This window comes from Ochotona curzoniae, unplaced genomic scaffold, assembly GCF_017591425.1.
Source record: "Ochotona curzoniae isolate NIBS_2020 unplaced genomic scaffold, NIBS_Ocur_1.0 scaffold_3208, whole genome shotgun sequence".
In the NCBI taxonomy this organism is placed as follows: Eukaryota; Metazoa; Chordata; class Mammalia; order Lagomorpha; family Ochotonidae; genus Ochotona; species Ochotona curzoniae.
The window spans coordinates 4841908-4857078 of record NW_024467106.1 but is presented as its reverse complement, the minus strand read 5'-3'; the positions used below and the strand labels follow the sequence as shown (position 1 = coordinate 4857078).

The 15171-nt window shown below is 55.5% G+C and overlaps 1 protein-coding gene across 3 annotated transcripts; it reads left to right on the top strand.

The window, feature by feature from the left end:
* Positions 1-3332: 3332 nt before the first annotated feature.
* SET (SET nuclear proto-oncogene) lies at positions 3333-11390 on the top strand. Of its 3 annotated transcripts, none has more exons than XM_041004472.1 (7): positions 3333-3452; positions 8087-8144; positions 8616-8758; positions 9017-9120; positions 9212-9325; positions 9730-10047; positions 10500-11390. In XM_041004472.1, the coding sequence occupies exons 1-7, from the start codon at positions 3344-3346 to the stop codon at positions 10521-10523; spliced, it is 870 nt and encodes a 289-aa protein (XP_040860406.1). In that variant the 5' UTR covers positions 3333-3343; the 3' UTR covers positions 10524-11390. The 3 variants fall into 3 exon arrangements, with proteins under 3 accessions (XP_040860406.1, XP_040860407.1, XP_040860408.1); XM_041004473.1 differs by lacking the exon at positions 3333-3452 and adding an exon at positions 6625-6895; XM_041004474.1 differs by lacking the exon at positions 3333-3452 and adding an exon at positions 7199-7241.
* The last annotated feature ends 3781 nt before the right edge of the window (positions 11391-15171 follow it).

Below are 15171 nucleotides of genomic sequence, written 5' to 3'. Positions count from 1 at the left end.
AGAAATAGGGCCCAGCACGGTAGCCTAGTGGCCAAAGTCCTTACCTTGCAACTGCCAGGATCCCATATGGGCACTGATTCTAATTCCGGTAGCCCCACTTCCCATCCGGCTCCCTGCTTGTGACCTGGGAAAGCAGTCAAGGCGGGCCCAAAGCCTTGGGACCCTGCACCCATGTAGGAGATCTGGAGGAGTTTCTTGGCTCCTGGCTTCAGATCGGCACAGCACCGGTTCTTGCGGCTGCTTGGGGAGTGAATCATTGGATGGAAGATCTTCCTCTCTGTCTCTCCTCTCTGTATATTTGACTTTCCAATAGAAATAAATCTAAAAAAAAAAAAAAAATCAAAACGTATAGTGTAGCCAAGAGGAAAAAACAACCCAATCTTGCTGCTCTGCAGTAGCTTCTATCCAGCAGATCTGTTTCTTTAAGACCTGCGGGGGAATCTCACGCCCAGAGACGGGCACACACACAGGCAGGCCAGTGACTGTCCCTTTATCTGCCCCCTTTCCCACATCTGGTAACAGACCAACCAGCAGCCCTGGACTTTGCCGTCTCACTCCCCTTGACTCTGGCCTCTGCTTTGGGTTTATGACTGTGGAGTGTTCCAAGATGCCGCGCAGCCTTTGTCCCTGGAAGCCTGAAGAAGTCCTTAGGTTGCTTCCTTCTACTTCTGCAAACCGTGGCATCCAAGTGGCCTTGTCCGGGCGAATGCCTACAAAGGGAGCTTCTGTGTGCTGCTGTACTTTGCACAGCTGCTCCGACGGCTTGACCGTGTCCTGGAAGCCACCTCCTCCCACTCCAGCCCACTTTTGCCAGCCCAGGGATGCTGGGGGAGGAGGAAGGCAGAGGGCGCCCCTCATTTGTGTGTGCCTTACACAGGTCTTTGGAGCTCCTCCCTTTTCAGCTCTTTCTGTTTCAGAAACCGACCTGCAATGATCCTGTTGTGCTGAGAGCCAGGTGGGGCTTGAACCCGGGTACCTGGATATGGGATACTGTGTTCCCACACAGCATTTCAGCTGCCGCACCACCAGCTTGCTAGGGCACTGCGACACTCTTACCCACAATGCAGATGGGAACCCCAAGACACAGGCTTCTCGGTGGGTGAGAACTCAGCTATTCCCTCCACCCCCCCGGTGGCTCAACTGGCCCCTCTTTGAAACTCGGGGGACTGGGCAAGGAATGGAGGAACTGCAGGGGACCATGCCAGGTCCTCAGCCTTGGCTTCCGGCTGGGAGCACTGCTGTGTGTGTGTGTGTGTGTGTGTTTATCACTATCTATGTCCCAGGTTTATGTCATTAAACATGATTAACGCTGCACAGCATACGGAGAAGAAGCAGTCATTGCAGAAAGCGCGCGGCTGACACGCTCTGCTTGGTCTACCAAGTGCATTCGGAAGATGTTTCATTAGTTGCCAACTTCTGAAAATCCAGAGATGAGTTCATCTAAAAATTGTTAGTCTGTTTTCCTGCTAGAAAAAGCAAAGATCTGGGGGCAAGGCAGGAAAGGAAGCCAGCCCAGGGCACGGGGGATGTGGGTAGGAAAGCTCACTGCTGCTGCTCTGCAGCACTGGAGGGGGCTAGGGTAAGGCTATTTAGATGCATATTTCAAAATAACCAGCAGAGAACATTTGTGGAAGATTTCCTTCACAAAGAACTAACACTGTCCCAAGTGGCAGGCTCTCGGCAGTTCCCTGATGGCATCCTTAGGTAGTGGATACAAGTACTGAGGCGTCACTGTGAGTCTCCTAAAGATGAACATATTGGTCCCAGCGTGGTAGCCTAGCAGCTTGCTTAAGTCCTCACCTTGCACATGCCAGGATCCCATATGGGAGCCGGTTCTAATCTCGGCGGCTCCACTTCCCATCCAGCTCCCTGCTTGTGGCCTGGCAAAGTAGTTGAGGATGGCCCAAAGCCTTGGGATCCTGCACCTGCATGGGCGACCTGGAGGAGGAGGCTCCTGGCTGCTGGCTTCAGATTGACTCAGCTCTGGCTATTGTGGTCACTTGGGGAGTGAATCAATGGATGGAAGATCTTCCTCTATCTCACCTCTTCTCTGTATGTCTGATTTTCCAACAAAAATAGAATAAATCTTAATAAAAAAATCTTAAAAAAAGATGAACAGTATCTTGTGTCACTTCAACATTAAATGATGTCAAAAGTGAGCGTTCAGTGGCGTGTGTCTGCGGCCTGTCTCAGTTCTTCCCTTTCTCACTGTCTTTCAAATAAATACAAAAGAAAGAAAAAAAAAATACAAAAAAAAAGACAGGCCTGACCATTCCAGGCTACATAAATCGAATCTGCGGGTGTAGACCCTCTTGGTCACCACCAGGACCCCAGGAGGGTCCCCGTTGCCCTGCCCGGTGACACTGCTCCCTTGGGCAGAGCTTCGCCTGCTGAATTTTTAAAGGGAGAAAGCAGCTTTGCAGTTTCAGATGAAATGACAACCGTACCGTCCGTGTGCGGTGTTTCTGCAAGGACCAGCCTCAGCTGTGCTTCCAGATGCTGGCTGTGGCGGACCTTGCTGCTGGAAGCCCTCTGTCGCACCCATTTCTCACAGGTATCCTGGCTGGAGCCTTTGTATTTCTGCTGATGTTGTCAAAATGCACGGGGACCCGAGTGGGCACACATGTGCCCAGCTTTGGGATACCTACTTGGCACAATTTTCCACACTGGTTGGACCAATCTGCCTTCTCAGCGCTGTGGTGAACTCACTGGGCTCCTGGCAGGCAGGCCCCCCAGGCACTGGGAATGTGAGCCTAACCCACACATTCCCTCCACCCTTTCTGAGAGAAGTGATGGAAGAATGGTTGCTCCAAGTCTTTTCAAAGGCCACCGTCTCGCCTCTCCTTCCTCCCCGTCAGTCTCCAACGGGAAACCTTGTTTCCAACACTCCCCTGCCCTTTGGGAATCCAGCGACCAGGAGGTGGTGAGGAAGGAGGTAGCTGGAGGTGGGAATGGGGGGATGGGGTGACTGAGGAACGTTCTAGGCTGAGGACAAGCCGACAGCACAAGTTGAAATCTAGACGCCTAAGGAAATGATGAGGAGACTACCGATGCGGGCAGGGCTGCTGAAAGCACTTGGGATGGGTTCCAGGAAGGACCTAACAGATGCAGGGAGGACCTGATCCCACCCTCCAAAGCCCAGAGTTTCCCTCCCCGGAGAGGCCAAAGAAGTTCCTGCTGATTGGAGGATGGGCGGGTGGAGAGGGAGGGGGAGAGGGATTGGAGGCGCACTGTCATGTAAATACCCCCTCCGTTCCCGCGGGTTAAATGCCCGGGGGGCGCTGGGGGAAGGTCCCAGTTCTCTTCCTTCCCGTTTGGTGGTGAGGCTAAGTTCCTTGAAGCCATGGCCCCCAAACGCCCAGCTTCGTTGCAGCCTCAAACGAAGAAGCCCAGACCGGCCCCAGGCCCCAAGCCGGCGAATCCAGGAACCTCTCAGGATCTGCCCGAGAGAGGTAGGTGTGTTATCCGAGCCACGCTCTACGCGCTATCACGCCGGCTGGTTTCTTTCCGAGTCCCGGCGACGTGACTCTCCAAGCTCCCTGCGGGGTTTCAAGCGAGGGGGTGAGTGGCTTAGGCTAGGGGGAAGGAGAAGCCAGAAGGGTTGGGAGACCCCGAGCACGTGTGCGACGCGCCTCTCCGCCGCTCCGTTCCCCTGCGGCTTGCTGGGGGCGGGGGCGGCTCTAGGCTCTGCGCCCCCCTCCCGCGGCAGCCCTAGTGCCCTCACACGGCTCGCCCGGGACCCTGGTGGGCGCTGCGCTTCCTGGTCTTGCTCACCTTGCCACTGCACGCACCTGGGGGCTCTGCTCCTGGAGCCACTGCTCACCTCGGCTTCGGCTGTCTGTTCTCAGTCCCGGATGCCCATTGCGCCCGCCCAGGCCCTTTTTAATTCTCCCTCCCTGTGCCTGTCCCGCCTCGCTCTGGGGAGACCAGCCCCAGCTTTCCTTGAAGTTCTTTATCCCTTGAGCCTTTTCGAGGCCCCGTCTGCCCAGCTGGCAGTGTCCGGAGCCACCTCGCCCTTTTGTAGGTGTGGTTACTGGTTCTTAATTATTCTGTTTTGGCCACCTCGCCGTTTGTTCCAACATGGCCAGTGGCAGTTTCATCTCCAGACCTGTCAGCTTGGAAGTCAGAAGGGCTTTTTTTTTTTTTTTTTCTTTTGCAAAAGTGCTGGGGGCTGGACACGAAGCTGACGGTGGTGGCCAGCAGGTGTCCCTGGTAGCGAGGGAGCGGGGTGGGAGGGGACGTTTGGATGGGTGAGGCGGGAAGGCGAGCAGGAGGCCGCGGCACGCTGCAAGGGCCAGCCCTGCTTGTGGGTGCAGCACTGGAGGGGGCTTCCTTGTCTCGGTGTTGTCTGCACTGCGTCCCAGAGCCTCTGGTCCAGCGGACACTCCAGGGTGGGCAGTGCCTGGGACGGAAGCCTGTTTTGGCGGGGAAGTCCTGAGGTGCCAGAAGCAGGGAGTGGGGGCCAAGTCCGCCTGGCCTCCTTCCATTTTACAGGACAGGATTGACACGAGGTGCAGACTCAGCAAGCCCCCCACCCCGTGTAATAGTTCGTGCAGCTCAGTGGGCACTGCGCCTTCTGCCAGCGGCGTGCAGCAGGCATACCCCACTTCCAGAGCAGAAACAAGGAGGCTCGGAGGCATGTGGGCACACGTCCGGGCTGAGCTGGCCCTGTCAGCTGGCCTCTTCCTGCTCGTCTGCCTGCCCCTCTGCAAGGGCAGCTGGGAAAGGGAGGGGAGGAGCTGCGCGTGAGAAGGCCAGCCGGGGGGAGCCAGTGAAGCCCCCGTCCCCAGGTGCCCCGGCCACGCCCGCACTCCCGGGAGCCCACTGCCTCGCCTGTGCTGTGAGGTGCCTGGCCCCCCGTAGGTGCTGGGGAGCAGGTGGGTCAGACCCTGTGGCCAGGGGCTGTCATGGGACCCGGCTTCATGTGTAGACCTCCGCGTGGTGTTTTTCAGTCCCGGTTTTCATCCCATGAAATAATGGTGCGAGTGTGGGGCCAGTCGTTTAAGAAAAACAGCACAAAATTGCAGTTTCATTTCCCTCTTGGGAAGGCCGAGTATTGTTTGGTGTGTAGGCCTGGACCGGATCATGAAGTCGCACGGACTGTTTAAACTGCATGTCACGTTGAAAAAGTGAACAATTCTTGTAGGGCAAGGGCCTTGGCGTTGGCAAGCCTGGTTCTAAAATCTTGTTCTGTGTGTGGCAGTGGCTATCTGGTATTTTGGAAAGGTCTAAGAAGAATGCTTGCAGCTGGCCCACAGCGGTGTGCAGTCTCCTGAGAACAAAGTGTTGTATTTCTTCACTAACGTCCACAAATTCTACGCATCCGGGTTGCTGGGTTTTTCTCCCCCCTTTTTTCTTTCGGAGCTGATGGTGAGAGAGCAGGTTTAATAACTTTGTTTCAGAAAGGTGTCCTGCCAGAGCTCGGGTGTGGGGCTCAAGGACAGAGGTTTGATTGGCGGAAGGGTCAGGTGGTTTCCAGTTGGGAGAAAGTTGCGGCCAGTCATGCGCTTTTCCACCCGCCCGTCGATGCGCGCGTGGGAGACACCATTTGCGCCCAAGTTCTGGTTCCTGGGGTGGGCTTTGCCTCCAAAACGGGCCTTCCTGATCCGTACTTCGTGCGGCCTACGAATCCCGCCCGCTGGTGCCAATGTGGGGCCTCTGGCGTGGGCCCGACTTCGGCAGGACTTCCCTCCAGAGCGGTACATCAGCACCCACGGGTCCCACGAGGCGCCCCCCGACATGGAGGAGGCTGCCCTCGGGAGGGCCTCCACTCGGGGGCGAACCCGCGGACTCGTCCACGGCTGACAGGGCTGGGAGACGGGAACGGGAGATCTCCAGAGTGGCCCTGCTCAGGTCGCGCGGGACCGGCATCCCGAGTGTGACAGAACCCGGCGCCGTTCGGAGAGGGAGGAGTCCCTGAGCGTGAGCGCGCGTGTGTGAGAGGACGTGCGGGGTCTCTTCCCTCATGGTGAAGCGCGGCCACCACGAGGCCTGCGCGGGTCCCGCCAGCACTCCCCCTGCCCGCACGGGGCGCCCCACGCCGCCTGTGGAGAAGGGAAGCCGCTCCGCCACCACGTGACGGTGCCGGCTCGGCTGGGGGGTGGGGGGCAGAGGCGCCCGCGCGCCGCGCAGCGAGGCCCCGCCCCCCGGGCCGCCGCGCGCCAATGTCCCGGGCCGGGCTGGCCGCGGGGGGAGGGGCCGGCGCCGGACGTCGCCGCGCTCGCGTCCTCCTCCCGCCTCTTCGCCCGGGCCCAGTGTCTCCGCGCCGAGGCTCCGCCCCCCCGCTCGCCCCTCCCCCGCGGGCGACGCAGCCAATGGCGAGGCGGCGCGAGCCTCTCCGGCCGGGGGCGGGGCGTGCGCGCGGGGCCTGGCGCGCCTGCGCCCTGCCGCCCGCCCCTCGCCGTGAGGAGGAGGAGGAGGTGCTGCTTGCTGGTGGCGGCGGTGGCGGTGGTGGCGGCGGCGGCGGTGTTGGAGGAGGTGGTGGAGAAGGAGGCGGCGGCGGCGGCTCGGGCAGCGCGAGGGAGGGAGCCGAGGCCGCCCGTTCCGCGCGAGCCAGGAGAGCCCCGGCCGCGGGGGCCCCGGCACGCCGCCGCCTGAGCCGCCAGGCCGCGAGGGGGGAGGGCGAGCGCGCAGCGCCCGGAGGAGGAGGAGGAGAGGCGGCCGGGACCGAGCGAGCGCCCGCGCGCGTGTCTGTGTGTGTGTGAGGGAGAGGAGAGCGAGCGCGCGTGTGGCGTGAGGGAGGAAGCCGCCCGCCCCCCTCGCCTTCCCTTCTCTTCCCCCCCTCCTCCCCGCTCCCCTCCCCGACCGCGGAGAGCCAGCACCATGTCGGCGCCGGCGGCCAAAGTCAGTAAAAAAGAGCTCAACTCGAACCACGACGGGGCCGACGAGACCTCAGGTGAGCGCGGGCGGAGGCGGGCGGGCGGGCGGGCGGGGGCCGGCCGCGCCGCCATCTTCGGGCTCCCGGCCCGGCCCCGCAGGCCGCCGGCTGGGCCCCGGGGCGCGCGCGCGGGCGGGCGGAGCGCGCGGGGCGTGTGCGCGCCGGGGGGCCCGGGCGCGGGGCGCCCCCCGCGCGGGGCGGGCTGGGATGCGGGGCGCCGCGGCCTGCGGGGCGCGGGCGGCCGGGGACCCCCCCTTCCTCTCCCCCCGCCCGCGCTCTCCTCCTCCTCCCCCTCCTCCCTCCCGCCTCTCTTTATTGTACTCCGCCATGATGCCTCGCTCCCGGCCGCCGCCGCCGCCACATGGTGCGGCCGGACGCGCCGGGCCCCGCGCGCCTTCCCGCCCGGCCCGCCGCGGCATCCCCGCCCAGAGGCCGGGCCTCGCGGGGCTCCCCTCCCTCTGCCCCCGGCCCGGCCCGCCGAGCCGGGGCCCCGGTGCGGGAGCGCGGCGGGGAGCACGTGGGCCGGTGGGGGCTTCGGGAAGGGCGCCTGTGCCGAGGGCTTGGCACCGGAAACGACCCCGTCCGCCGCTTGGTGGGGTTCGCTAGGGCTCGCCGGACAAAAGGGGACCCCAGGCCCGAACGCACACACAGCACAGCCCCGTCCCCCGGCCGCGTGGTGGTGGTGGCCGCCGGAGGCTGTACCCTGAACCCCGCTGGGTCTGAATGCTGGGTGGAGGAGTGAGGAAGGTCAGGGTGGAGTGTGGGGGTTCCGCGGGCTCTCCCCGACTTGGGGGGCGGATCTCGATGACTATACTGCAAGCGACCACGAAGGAAGTGTCCAACTCGGGGATGTGCTTGGGCTCGAGGCGGGTGGTTGCGCCCTGGCTCGCAGTGCTGCCTCTGCGTTGAGCTCCCCACGTTGTGGTTGTGTTCGAGGGGCCTCGGTCATTGCCGCCCGTGGGGCTTCCAAGAGTTTACTTCCGTAACAAACTCCTGGCCAAGGTGACGCCAGTGTTTTCTGGGGGCAGCAGGCGGGCGGCTTGGTGTGAGCGGTCTGTAGTGAAGTGGTGTGCCGGCCCTGGCGGGAACACGTGGAGAGCGAGCACGCCTTGTGGCAAAGACCTCAGTTCCGTCTGAGCATCTCGCTGGGACGGCCAGCCGGAAAACTCCTGTGGTCGGTACTGAGTTCTCTGCTGCTCTTTTTTGCAGAAAAAGAACAACAAGAAGCAATTGAACATATCGATGAAGTACAGAATGAAATAGACAGGTAACCTTTTAAGGGAGAAGTTGGCTGGGAGGCTTGCTGTGGCTGGCCGGGGGCAGCCGGGCTGTGCTGGCAGGACTCTGCAGAACCAGTGTGTTTCTGTGGTGCTTTGTGCACTTCAGGTGCCACACTGACCCTGCTGAGAATGGCTGTCCTTTTCAAGGTTCCGGGTAGTCTGCATCACGGGCAGGTGGAAGGGTTGAGTGGTGGCTTCAGCGCTGCTCCTGCTTGGTCTTAAGACTTTGCTACTTAATGAATGAATGTTGGGCACAGCTATTGGGGGAAACAGTTGAAATTTGCCTGGAAATATTGGCAGGTGGCTGGTTGGAGTGTGGGTGCCACTGCCCGCGCAGCCTTGACTTGGGTCTTGAGCAGTCAGCTCTGGGACAGGGTGGATGGATAGCCTGACTAAATATTACTGTGTTCTCACCACATCTTGGGTTTGCTAAGTACTGTCAATGTCATTTGCTTCAGACTTAATGAACAAGCCAGCGAGGAGATTTTAAAAGTAGAACAGAAGTATAACAAACTCCGCCAACCGTTTTTTCAGAAGAGGTCAGAATTGATCGCCAAAATCCCAAATTTTTGGGTAACAACATTTGTCAACCATCCACAAGGTAGGTTCAGCTTGTGGTCAGAGCATGGCGAGCCCTGGGGAGGCAGCACTGCCCTTGAGGGGGCATGGACAACACTGCCCAAGGTGGCCCTTGGGCTTTCAGAGGGACTCCATCGGGGGTCCTTGGGGTTGCTGGTTGAGGTGGTGACTGTGCTGACACTGAGCAGGTTGGCTGTATTTAGCCGCTGCTCAGTAAGGGGCCAGTGCAGTGGCGTGCTTGCCTGTTAACGTCTGCTGACCTGCGCCGTTGCTGCTCTAGTGTCTGCACTGCTGGGGGAAGAGGATGAGGAGGCACTGCATTATCTCACCAGAGTCGAAGTGACAGAGTTTGAAGATATTAAATCAGGTTACAGAATAGATTTTGTAAGTATCTCTGATCGAGTCACCGGTGTGGGGGTTAAGCTGGTGAAGACCTGGTTGCACTCATTGCTGCCATTTGAACCATTTGTTTCAGTATTTTGATGAAAACCCTTACTTTGAAAATAAAGTTCTCTCCAAAGAATTCCATCTGAACGAGAGTGGGGATCCTTCCTCAAAGTCCACTGAGATCAAATGGAAATCCGGAAAGGTAAGCTGGAGCAAGCCGTGCTCATCCACGTAGGGAAGCTGCGAGCTTAGGGCAGGCTTGACACTTGAAATACGACCTTTTTGTTTCTGCACTAGTGATTGAGCTTACCAAATGTCTCACTGTCTTCCAAAGCCTTGTAAATTTTTGTGTGCATATAGTGGGGTAGAACGCCTTCTGCCCAGTGGTTTGTTAAGCGGGAGCTAGTTGTATTGAAAGGTTTAGCTGTAACTTAGCGGGACTACTGCAACTTTCTCCGTGTGTGTTTTATAGTTGCTACTTTATAGTTGCTTTTAGTAACTGCAAATACTACTGTAGTGGTGAATATCTTCTTGGGAGGTAAAATCTCTTAATTGTGGGGATATGTTCTAAAGAGCTTGTTAAAAGTTGCTTGCATTTTAACTCAGGACTTGACGAAGCGGTCGAGTCAGACACAGAACAAAGCCAGCAGGAAGCGGCAGCACGAGGAGCCCGAGAGCTTCTTCACCTGGTTCACCGACCACTCGGACGCCGGCGCCGACGAGCTGGGCGAGGTCATCAAGGACGACATCTGGCCCAACCCGCTGCAGTACTACCTGGTTCCAGATATGGATGATGAGGAGGGGGAAGGAGAGGAAGATGATGACGATGACGAAGAAGAAGAAGGATTGGAAGACATCGACGAGGAAGGCGATGAGGATGAGGGCGAGGAAGATGATGATGATGATGAAGGGGAAGAAGGAGAGGTAAAAAAAAATTTGAGAAATTCACGATTTTTATTGCACTTTGTCAATTCTTGGTTAATTGTGGTGGGGTTTGCAAAGGAAAATGACTTTAAGAATCAAGAACTGCTTGTTAAGTGTCAAGTTCAATATACTGGTGATTTCACTAGCATTGCCTCTCTGACCTTATCTAGAAAGTGGTGGAATTGTAAGCTATCTTGAGAGCTCCATAGTTTTACAAGCTAAAAAATTTTAAAAATTTGTTTTTGAAATGGTTTGGTAAGAAATGGGCCCAGCGGTTTGGTTAGGTCAGTGGTGGGTCCAAGGCGGCAGCGTGGCTGACCCTGTGGGTGGAGGGAAAATTGAACTCTCCTTGTGCCAGTTGCCATTCTGCTCTGTGGGAGTCTGTTCATGCGAAAGTTTAAAGTGACCTTGGAAAATTAACCCTGGAAATTAACTCTCACTTTCTCTTTCAGGAGGATGAAGGCGAAGATGACTGAAACACTGATGGATTCCAACCTTTTCTGTGTGTCTTTTTTTTTTTTTTTTTAAATTTCTCCAGTCCCTGGGAGCAAGTTGCTGTCTTATTTTTTCCCTCTTGTGCTCGCTCAGTCTCCCTGTTTTTGAGGTCTCTTTTCTCTACTCCGTGGTTATCACCTTTATTGTGGGTTAATACCTGATGCAGAATACAGTGGGAAAAGAATCTCTTGCCCCTTTCTGTTCCAAATTTCATTTTCACCCCCTCTTGTCTCCACAAACTGTTTGGAATCAACACCACCGTTCTCTGTGGGAAAATCGAACCTCCTGCTCCCCGGGCTCGGCCGGGAGCTGGCGGCTGCTGGCCCCTGTGTAGTCGTGCATAGAATTCTAGCTTTTCCCTCCTTTCTGTATATCGGGCTCAGAGATTACACTGTGTCTCTATGTGAATATGGACAGCATTTACCAACATGTACCTGTCTACTTTCTCTTGTTTAAAAAAAGAAAAAAAACTTAAAAAAATGGGGTTCTAGAAGGTCAGCGAAGGGTGGGTTTGAGATGTTTGGGTGGGTTCCGTGGGCATTCTGACAACACGGCTTCTCCCTTGGCATGTTTCATTGTCATGTTTAACAGACATCCTTGCAGTCTAAGGTGACACTTTAAAAAAAAATAAACTTCTCTCCTAATGATGACTGAGCCCGGCCACTCGATGGGAGAATCGGCAGAACCTGTAGGATCTTATTTGGAATTGACATTCTCTATTGTAATTTTGTTCCTGTTTATTTTTAAATTTTCTTTTTGTTCCACTGGAAAAGAAAAGACGCTCAGTTTTAAACCGTTAAAAAGTGTACAAGTTGCTTTGTTACAATAAAACTAAATGTGTACACGAAGGATCGGATGCTTTTCTCAGGCTAGATGCAGTTGGGGTCACTGGAGTTGGGCTTGCAGCATGGAGGTCAGGCTGGACCGTCTCTGTTCTGGATGTTTTGATCCACACTCCTGGGGGTGCTCTTGGTCACTGGATTGAGGAAGGTGATTTGGATCTGTGTATTTGTACCTACCTGAAATACGTTGGTTGTGCCTTGTCCAGGGTTGCCAGGTTGCTCAGCTTGTTCAGGGTGTGTTGACTTGAATTTCAGAGGTGCTGCCTGCTGCCCCGTGGAACACACCTGGTCGTCCTCCAAAGCCAAGTCTGAGATGTTGCCACCTGTGGTCCACAGGCATAGGCGCTTGGTGCAACAGGCAGAGTGGGTTGGGGGTTTCGGGGTTCGCTGCATGTTCCTGGAGGCAGGCCAACCCTGCGCATTCTTGCATAGGCTTTATGATGCTGTAACAGCTGCCATCTGGGGTGACCACTGGGCGCTCCGGGTAATCCCAGAGTTTTGTGGTGTTTCGTTAGGCCAGGTAGAACCCTTGCCTGTGGGTGGTTACGCCCAGGTGTGTTGACACACATTGGGCATCTTCATGGATGGGCCATTGCTGCTCATTTTGTAGATAAATCTCTTCTACATTTAGAGTATGCATTTTCAGTATGAAGTTCGTAGACATTTCATTTGGAGTGTAAAGTTGCCATAGAAAAAGCATAGTTGGAAAGACCTTAATTATTTGAAATGAAGAGGCAGGTCATCTATCTGTTCCTTCATTGGGCTGCTCTGGCAGAGCAAGGGGCATCCGAGTCTCAGATGGGCACTGGGACCCAGGCATTGTGACTACCACCTGCATTTCTAGGTATATTTGGGGTAAAGTGCAGCTGTTGCTGCTGAAACTGGTGAGGCAGCTTTACCCACCATCCTACAACATTGGCTTGTGAAGAGAGCTTGAGGAAGAATCCTGGCACTGTAGCCTAGGGGCTAAAGTCCTTTCCTCGCACTCATCAGGATTCCTATATCTGCATGGGTCTGTCCAGCAACCCTGCTTCTGGCTTGGGAAAGCGGTCAAGGATGGCCTAAGGCTTTGGGACCCTCTGCACCCATGTGGGATACCTGGAGGAAGCTCCTGGCATAAGATTGGCACATTTCCAGCCATTGTGGCAGCTTGGGGAGTGAATCAATCAACTCAGCTTAACTCTGTCTCCTCTCTGCATAGGAGTTTCCAATAAAAAGTTTAAAATAAAGCAATAGAAAGCTTCAGGGGGGCCTGGCGGTGTGGCCTAGCAGCTTAAGTCCTTGTCTTGAACGCCCCCAGGGTCCCACATGGGCACTGGTTCTAATCCCAGCAGCTCCACTTCCCATCCAGCTCCCTGTTTGTGGCCTGGGAAAGCAGTCAAGGATGGCCCAAAGCTTTGGGAACCTGCACCTGTGTGGGAGACCCGGAAGAAATTCCTGGATCCTGGCTTCGGTTCAACACAGCATTGGTACTGGAGATTTTGTTCCCCTTGGAGGCAGATGAGCCCAAAGGTGCTGTGGGGAGTAACGTGGCTAAGCCTTGGCTTTCAGAAAATTACTTAGGTCTGCTTGCCCTTCACATAGAAGCGAGGCTGCGAGCAAGATGGCAACTTTATTTTGGAAAAGCAGATCAGATTTTATGGAGAGGAGAGGGCTTGCATCCATGGATTCATTCCCCAAATGGCCACAACAGCCCAAGCTGAGCTGACTAGGAGCTTCTGGATCTCCCACATGGAGCAGGATCCCAAGGCTTTGGGCCTTCCTTGACTGCCTTCCCAGACCACAGGTAAGGAGCCCTTTCGGGAAGTGGACCAGCACCTGAACAGGATCCTGGTACCTTCGAGGCATGGGCTTTAACCACTAGACTACTACATCGGACTCCCCAGGAGGAATTTGAAAACAGGACCCTAGCTGGCAAGGTGTCCTTAGCATCAAGTTCAAAGTCTCAAAGCAATGCTGTCCAACCATCCTTGGGGCGAGTGTGACTTGGAGCTCAGTAGTTTTGAACACTTGATTCTCTACGTTAGAGGGCTGTCTGGCCAACGGCCCTTTCTGCACGGCTCCTGAAGGGCACATGAGGTTTTGGATCTGTGAATTTTGGGGATTTCAGGCTGTGGGAAATCTCACTGCGTCACAACAGCCAATTGCAGGGCTTCACTTGGTCCAAGAAGGCATTTCTACCTCTGATTAGCTTTTGCTTATGAAATCTTTATTAGAAAAAATTCAGTTCTGGACCCTGTGCAATAGCCTAGTGGCTAAAGTCTTTTGCCTTACATGTTCTAGGATCCCATGTGGGCCCTGATTCTAACTGCCTGCTTGTGGCCTGATAAGCAGTAGAAAATGGCCCAAAGCCAGTATCCTGGCTTCAGATCAGCTCCAGCTGTTGTGGCAACTTGGGGAGTGAGACAACAGATGGAAGATCTTTCTCCATCTCTCTGTAAACCTGACTTTGCAATAAAAGTGAATACATTTCTAAAGGTAGTTTTAAGGCCCCGTGTGGTAACCTAGTGGCTAAAGTCCTCCCCTTGCATGCACCCGGATCCCATATGGGCACAGCTCTAATCTCTGCGGCCCTGCTTCCCATCCAGCTCCCTGCTTGTGGCCTGGGAAAGCAGTCGAGGACGGCCCAAAGCCTTGGGACCCTGCACCTGCATGGGAGACCCAGAAGAAGCTCCTGGCCCCTGGCCTCACATCGGCTCAGCTCTGGCCGTTGTGGCTGCTTGGGGACTGAATCATTGGAGGAAAGGTCTTCCTCTGTCTCTCATCACTGTATATAAGACTTTCAAATAAAAATAAATCTTTTAAAAAACAGTTTTAAAAAATAAAGTTCTATGAAGCATAAAGATTTCTCAGGATTTCCTGAAGTCACGACTGAGCAGCTGTTTCAGTTGTCTCAAGAGAACAAAATGGCCTTTAAAGAAAAAAAAAATCTCTTTTCACTTATAAGTCGGACGGATCTATCCACTAGTCCACTAGTTCACAAGGACCAGCCAGGGCAGGAGTGGGCCTTGGCAAAGCCAGAGGCAGCAGCTCTGTTCAGTTTTCCCATGTGGCTGATGGGCCAAGTGCTTCCCATCAAGCTCCCTTCCTGTGGTCCGAGAAGGCGGTGGAGGATGACCCAAACCCTGGGACCCCGCACCTGTGTGGGAGACCTAGCGGAGTCTTCTGGCTCCTGGCTTCGGACTGGCTCAGGTCCAGCTGTCACAGCCACTTGAGGAACGGATTGACACGTGGAAGAACTTTATGCCTCCTTTACAACGTTTTATTTCCAATAAAAATAATGAAATAAAACAAGCCTACTGTGTGTCTAGTACTGATTTTTGTATCTAACGCTCAAAAGTGGACATGGGGCCAGAGTTGTAGTCCACTGGGTTATGGCGCTGGTCAGTCCTGGCGGCTCTGTGGTTGACAACTCAATATGGGTTCCTGCCAATCCTAGGAGAGACCCCGGTGGTGGAGTTCCAGGCTGCTGGCTTTGCCTGGCCCTACTCTGGCTGTGGTGGCTGTTAGCGGAGTGACCCAGCAGATGGAGGACCTCGCTCTGCCTTTTAAATCAATAAATGTATCCTAACAAAAAGAAGCAAAAATACTGACAGGTGTGACTGCCACATGCTGCTGCCGATGGTGTCTGGGCATGCCTTGTCCGTCCAAACCAGCCGCATTAGACGGCACACCTCCCAGGTCAACTTTATTTGGGGTACTTTTATTTTTCCTCCCACAAGGTGTGAATGGGGTTAGAGGTGAGAGCACGGAAGTGGAGGTAGAGGCCCCCAGGCAGGTGCTTGGG

Coding starts and splice junctions, on each gene's coding strand:
- SET (XM_041004472.1), top strand. CDS start 3,344: ATGGCCCCCAAACGCCCAGCTTCGTTGCAGCCTCAAACGAAGAAGCCC. Junction 3,453..8,086: donor TCAGGATCTGCCCGAGAGAG/GTAGGTGTGTTA, acceptor TCTTTTTTGCAG/AAAAAGAACAACAAGAAGCA. Junction 8,145..8,615: donor GTACAGAATGAAATAGACAG/GTAACCTTTTAA, acceptor CATTTGCTTCAG/ACTTAATGAACAAGCCAGCG.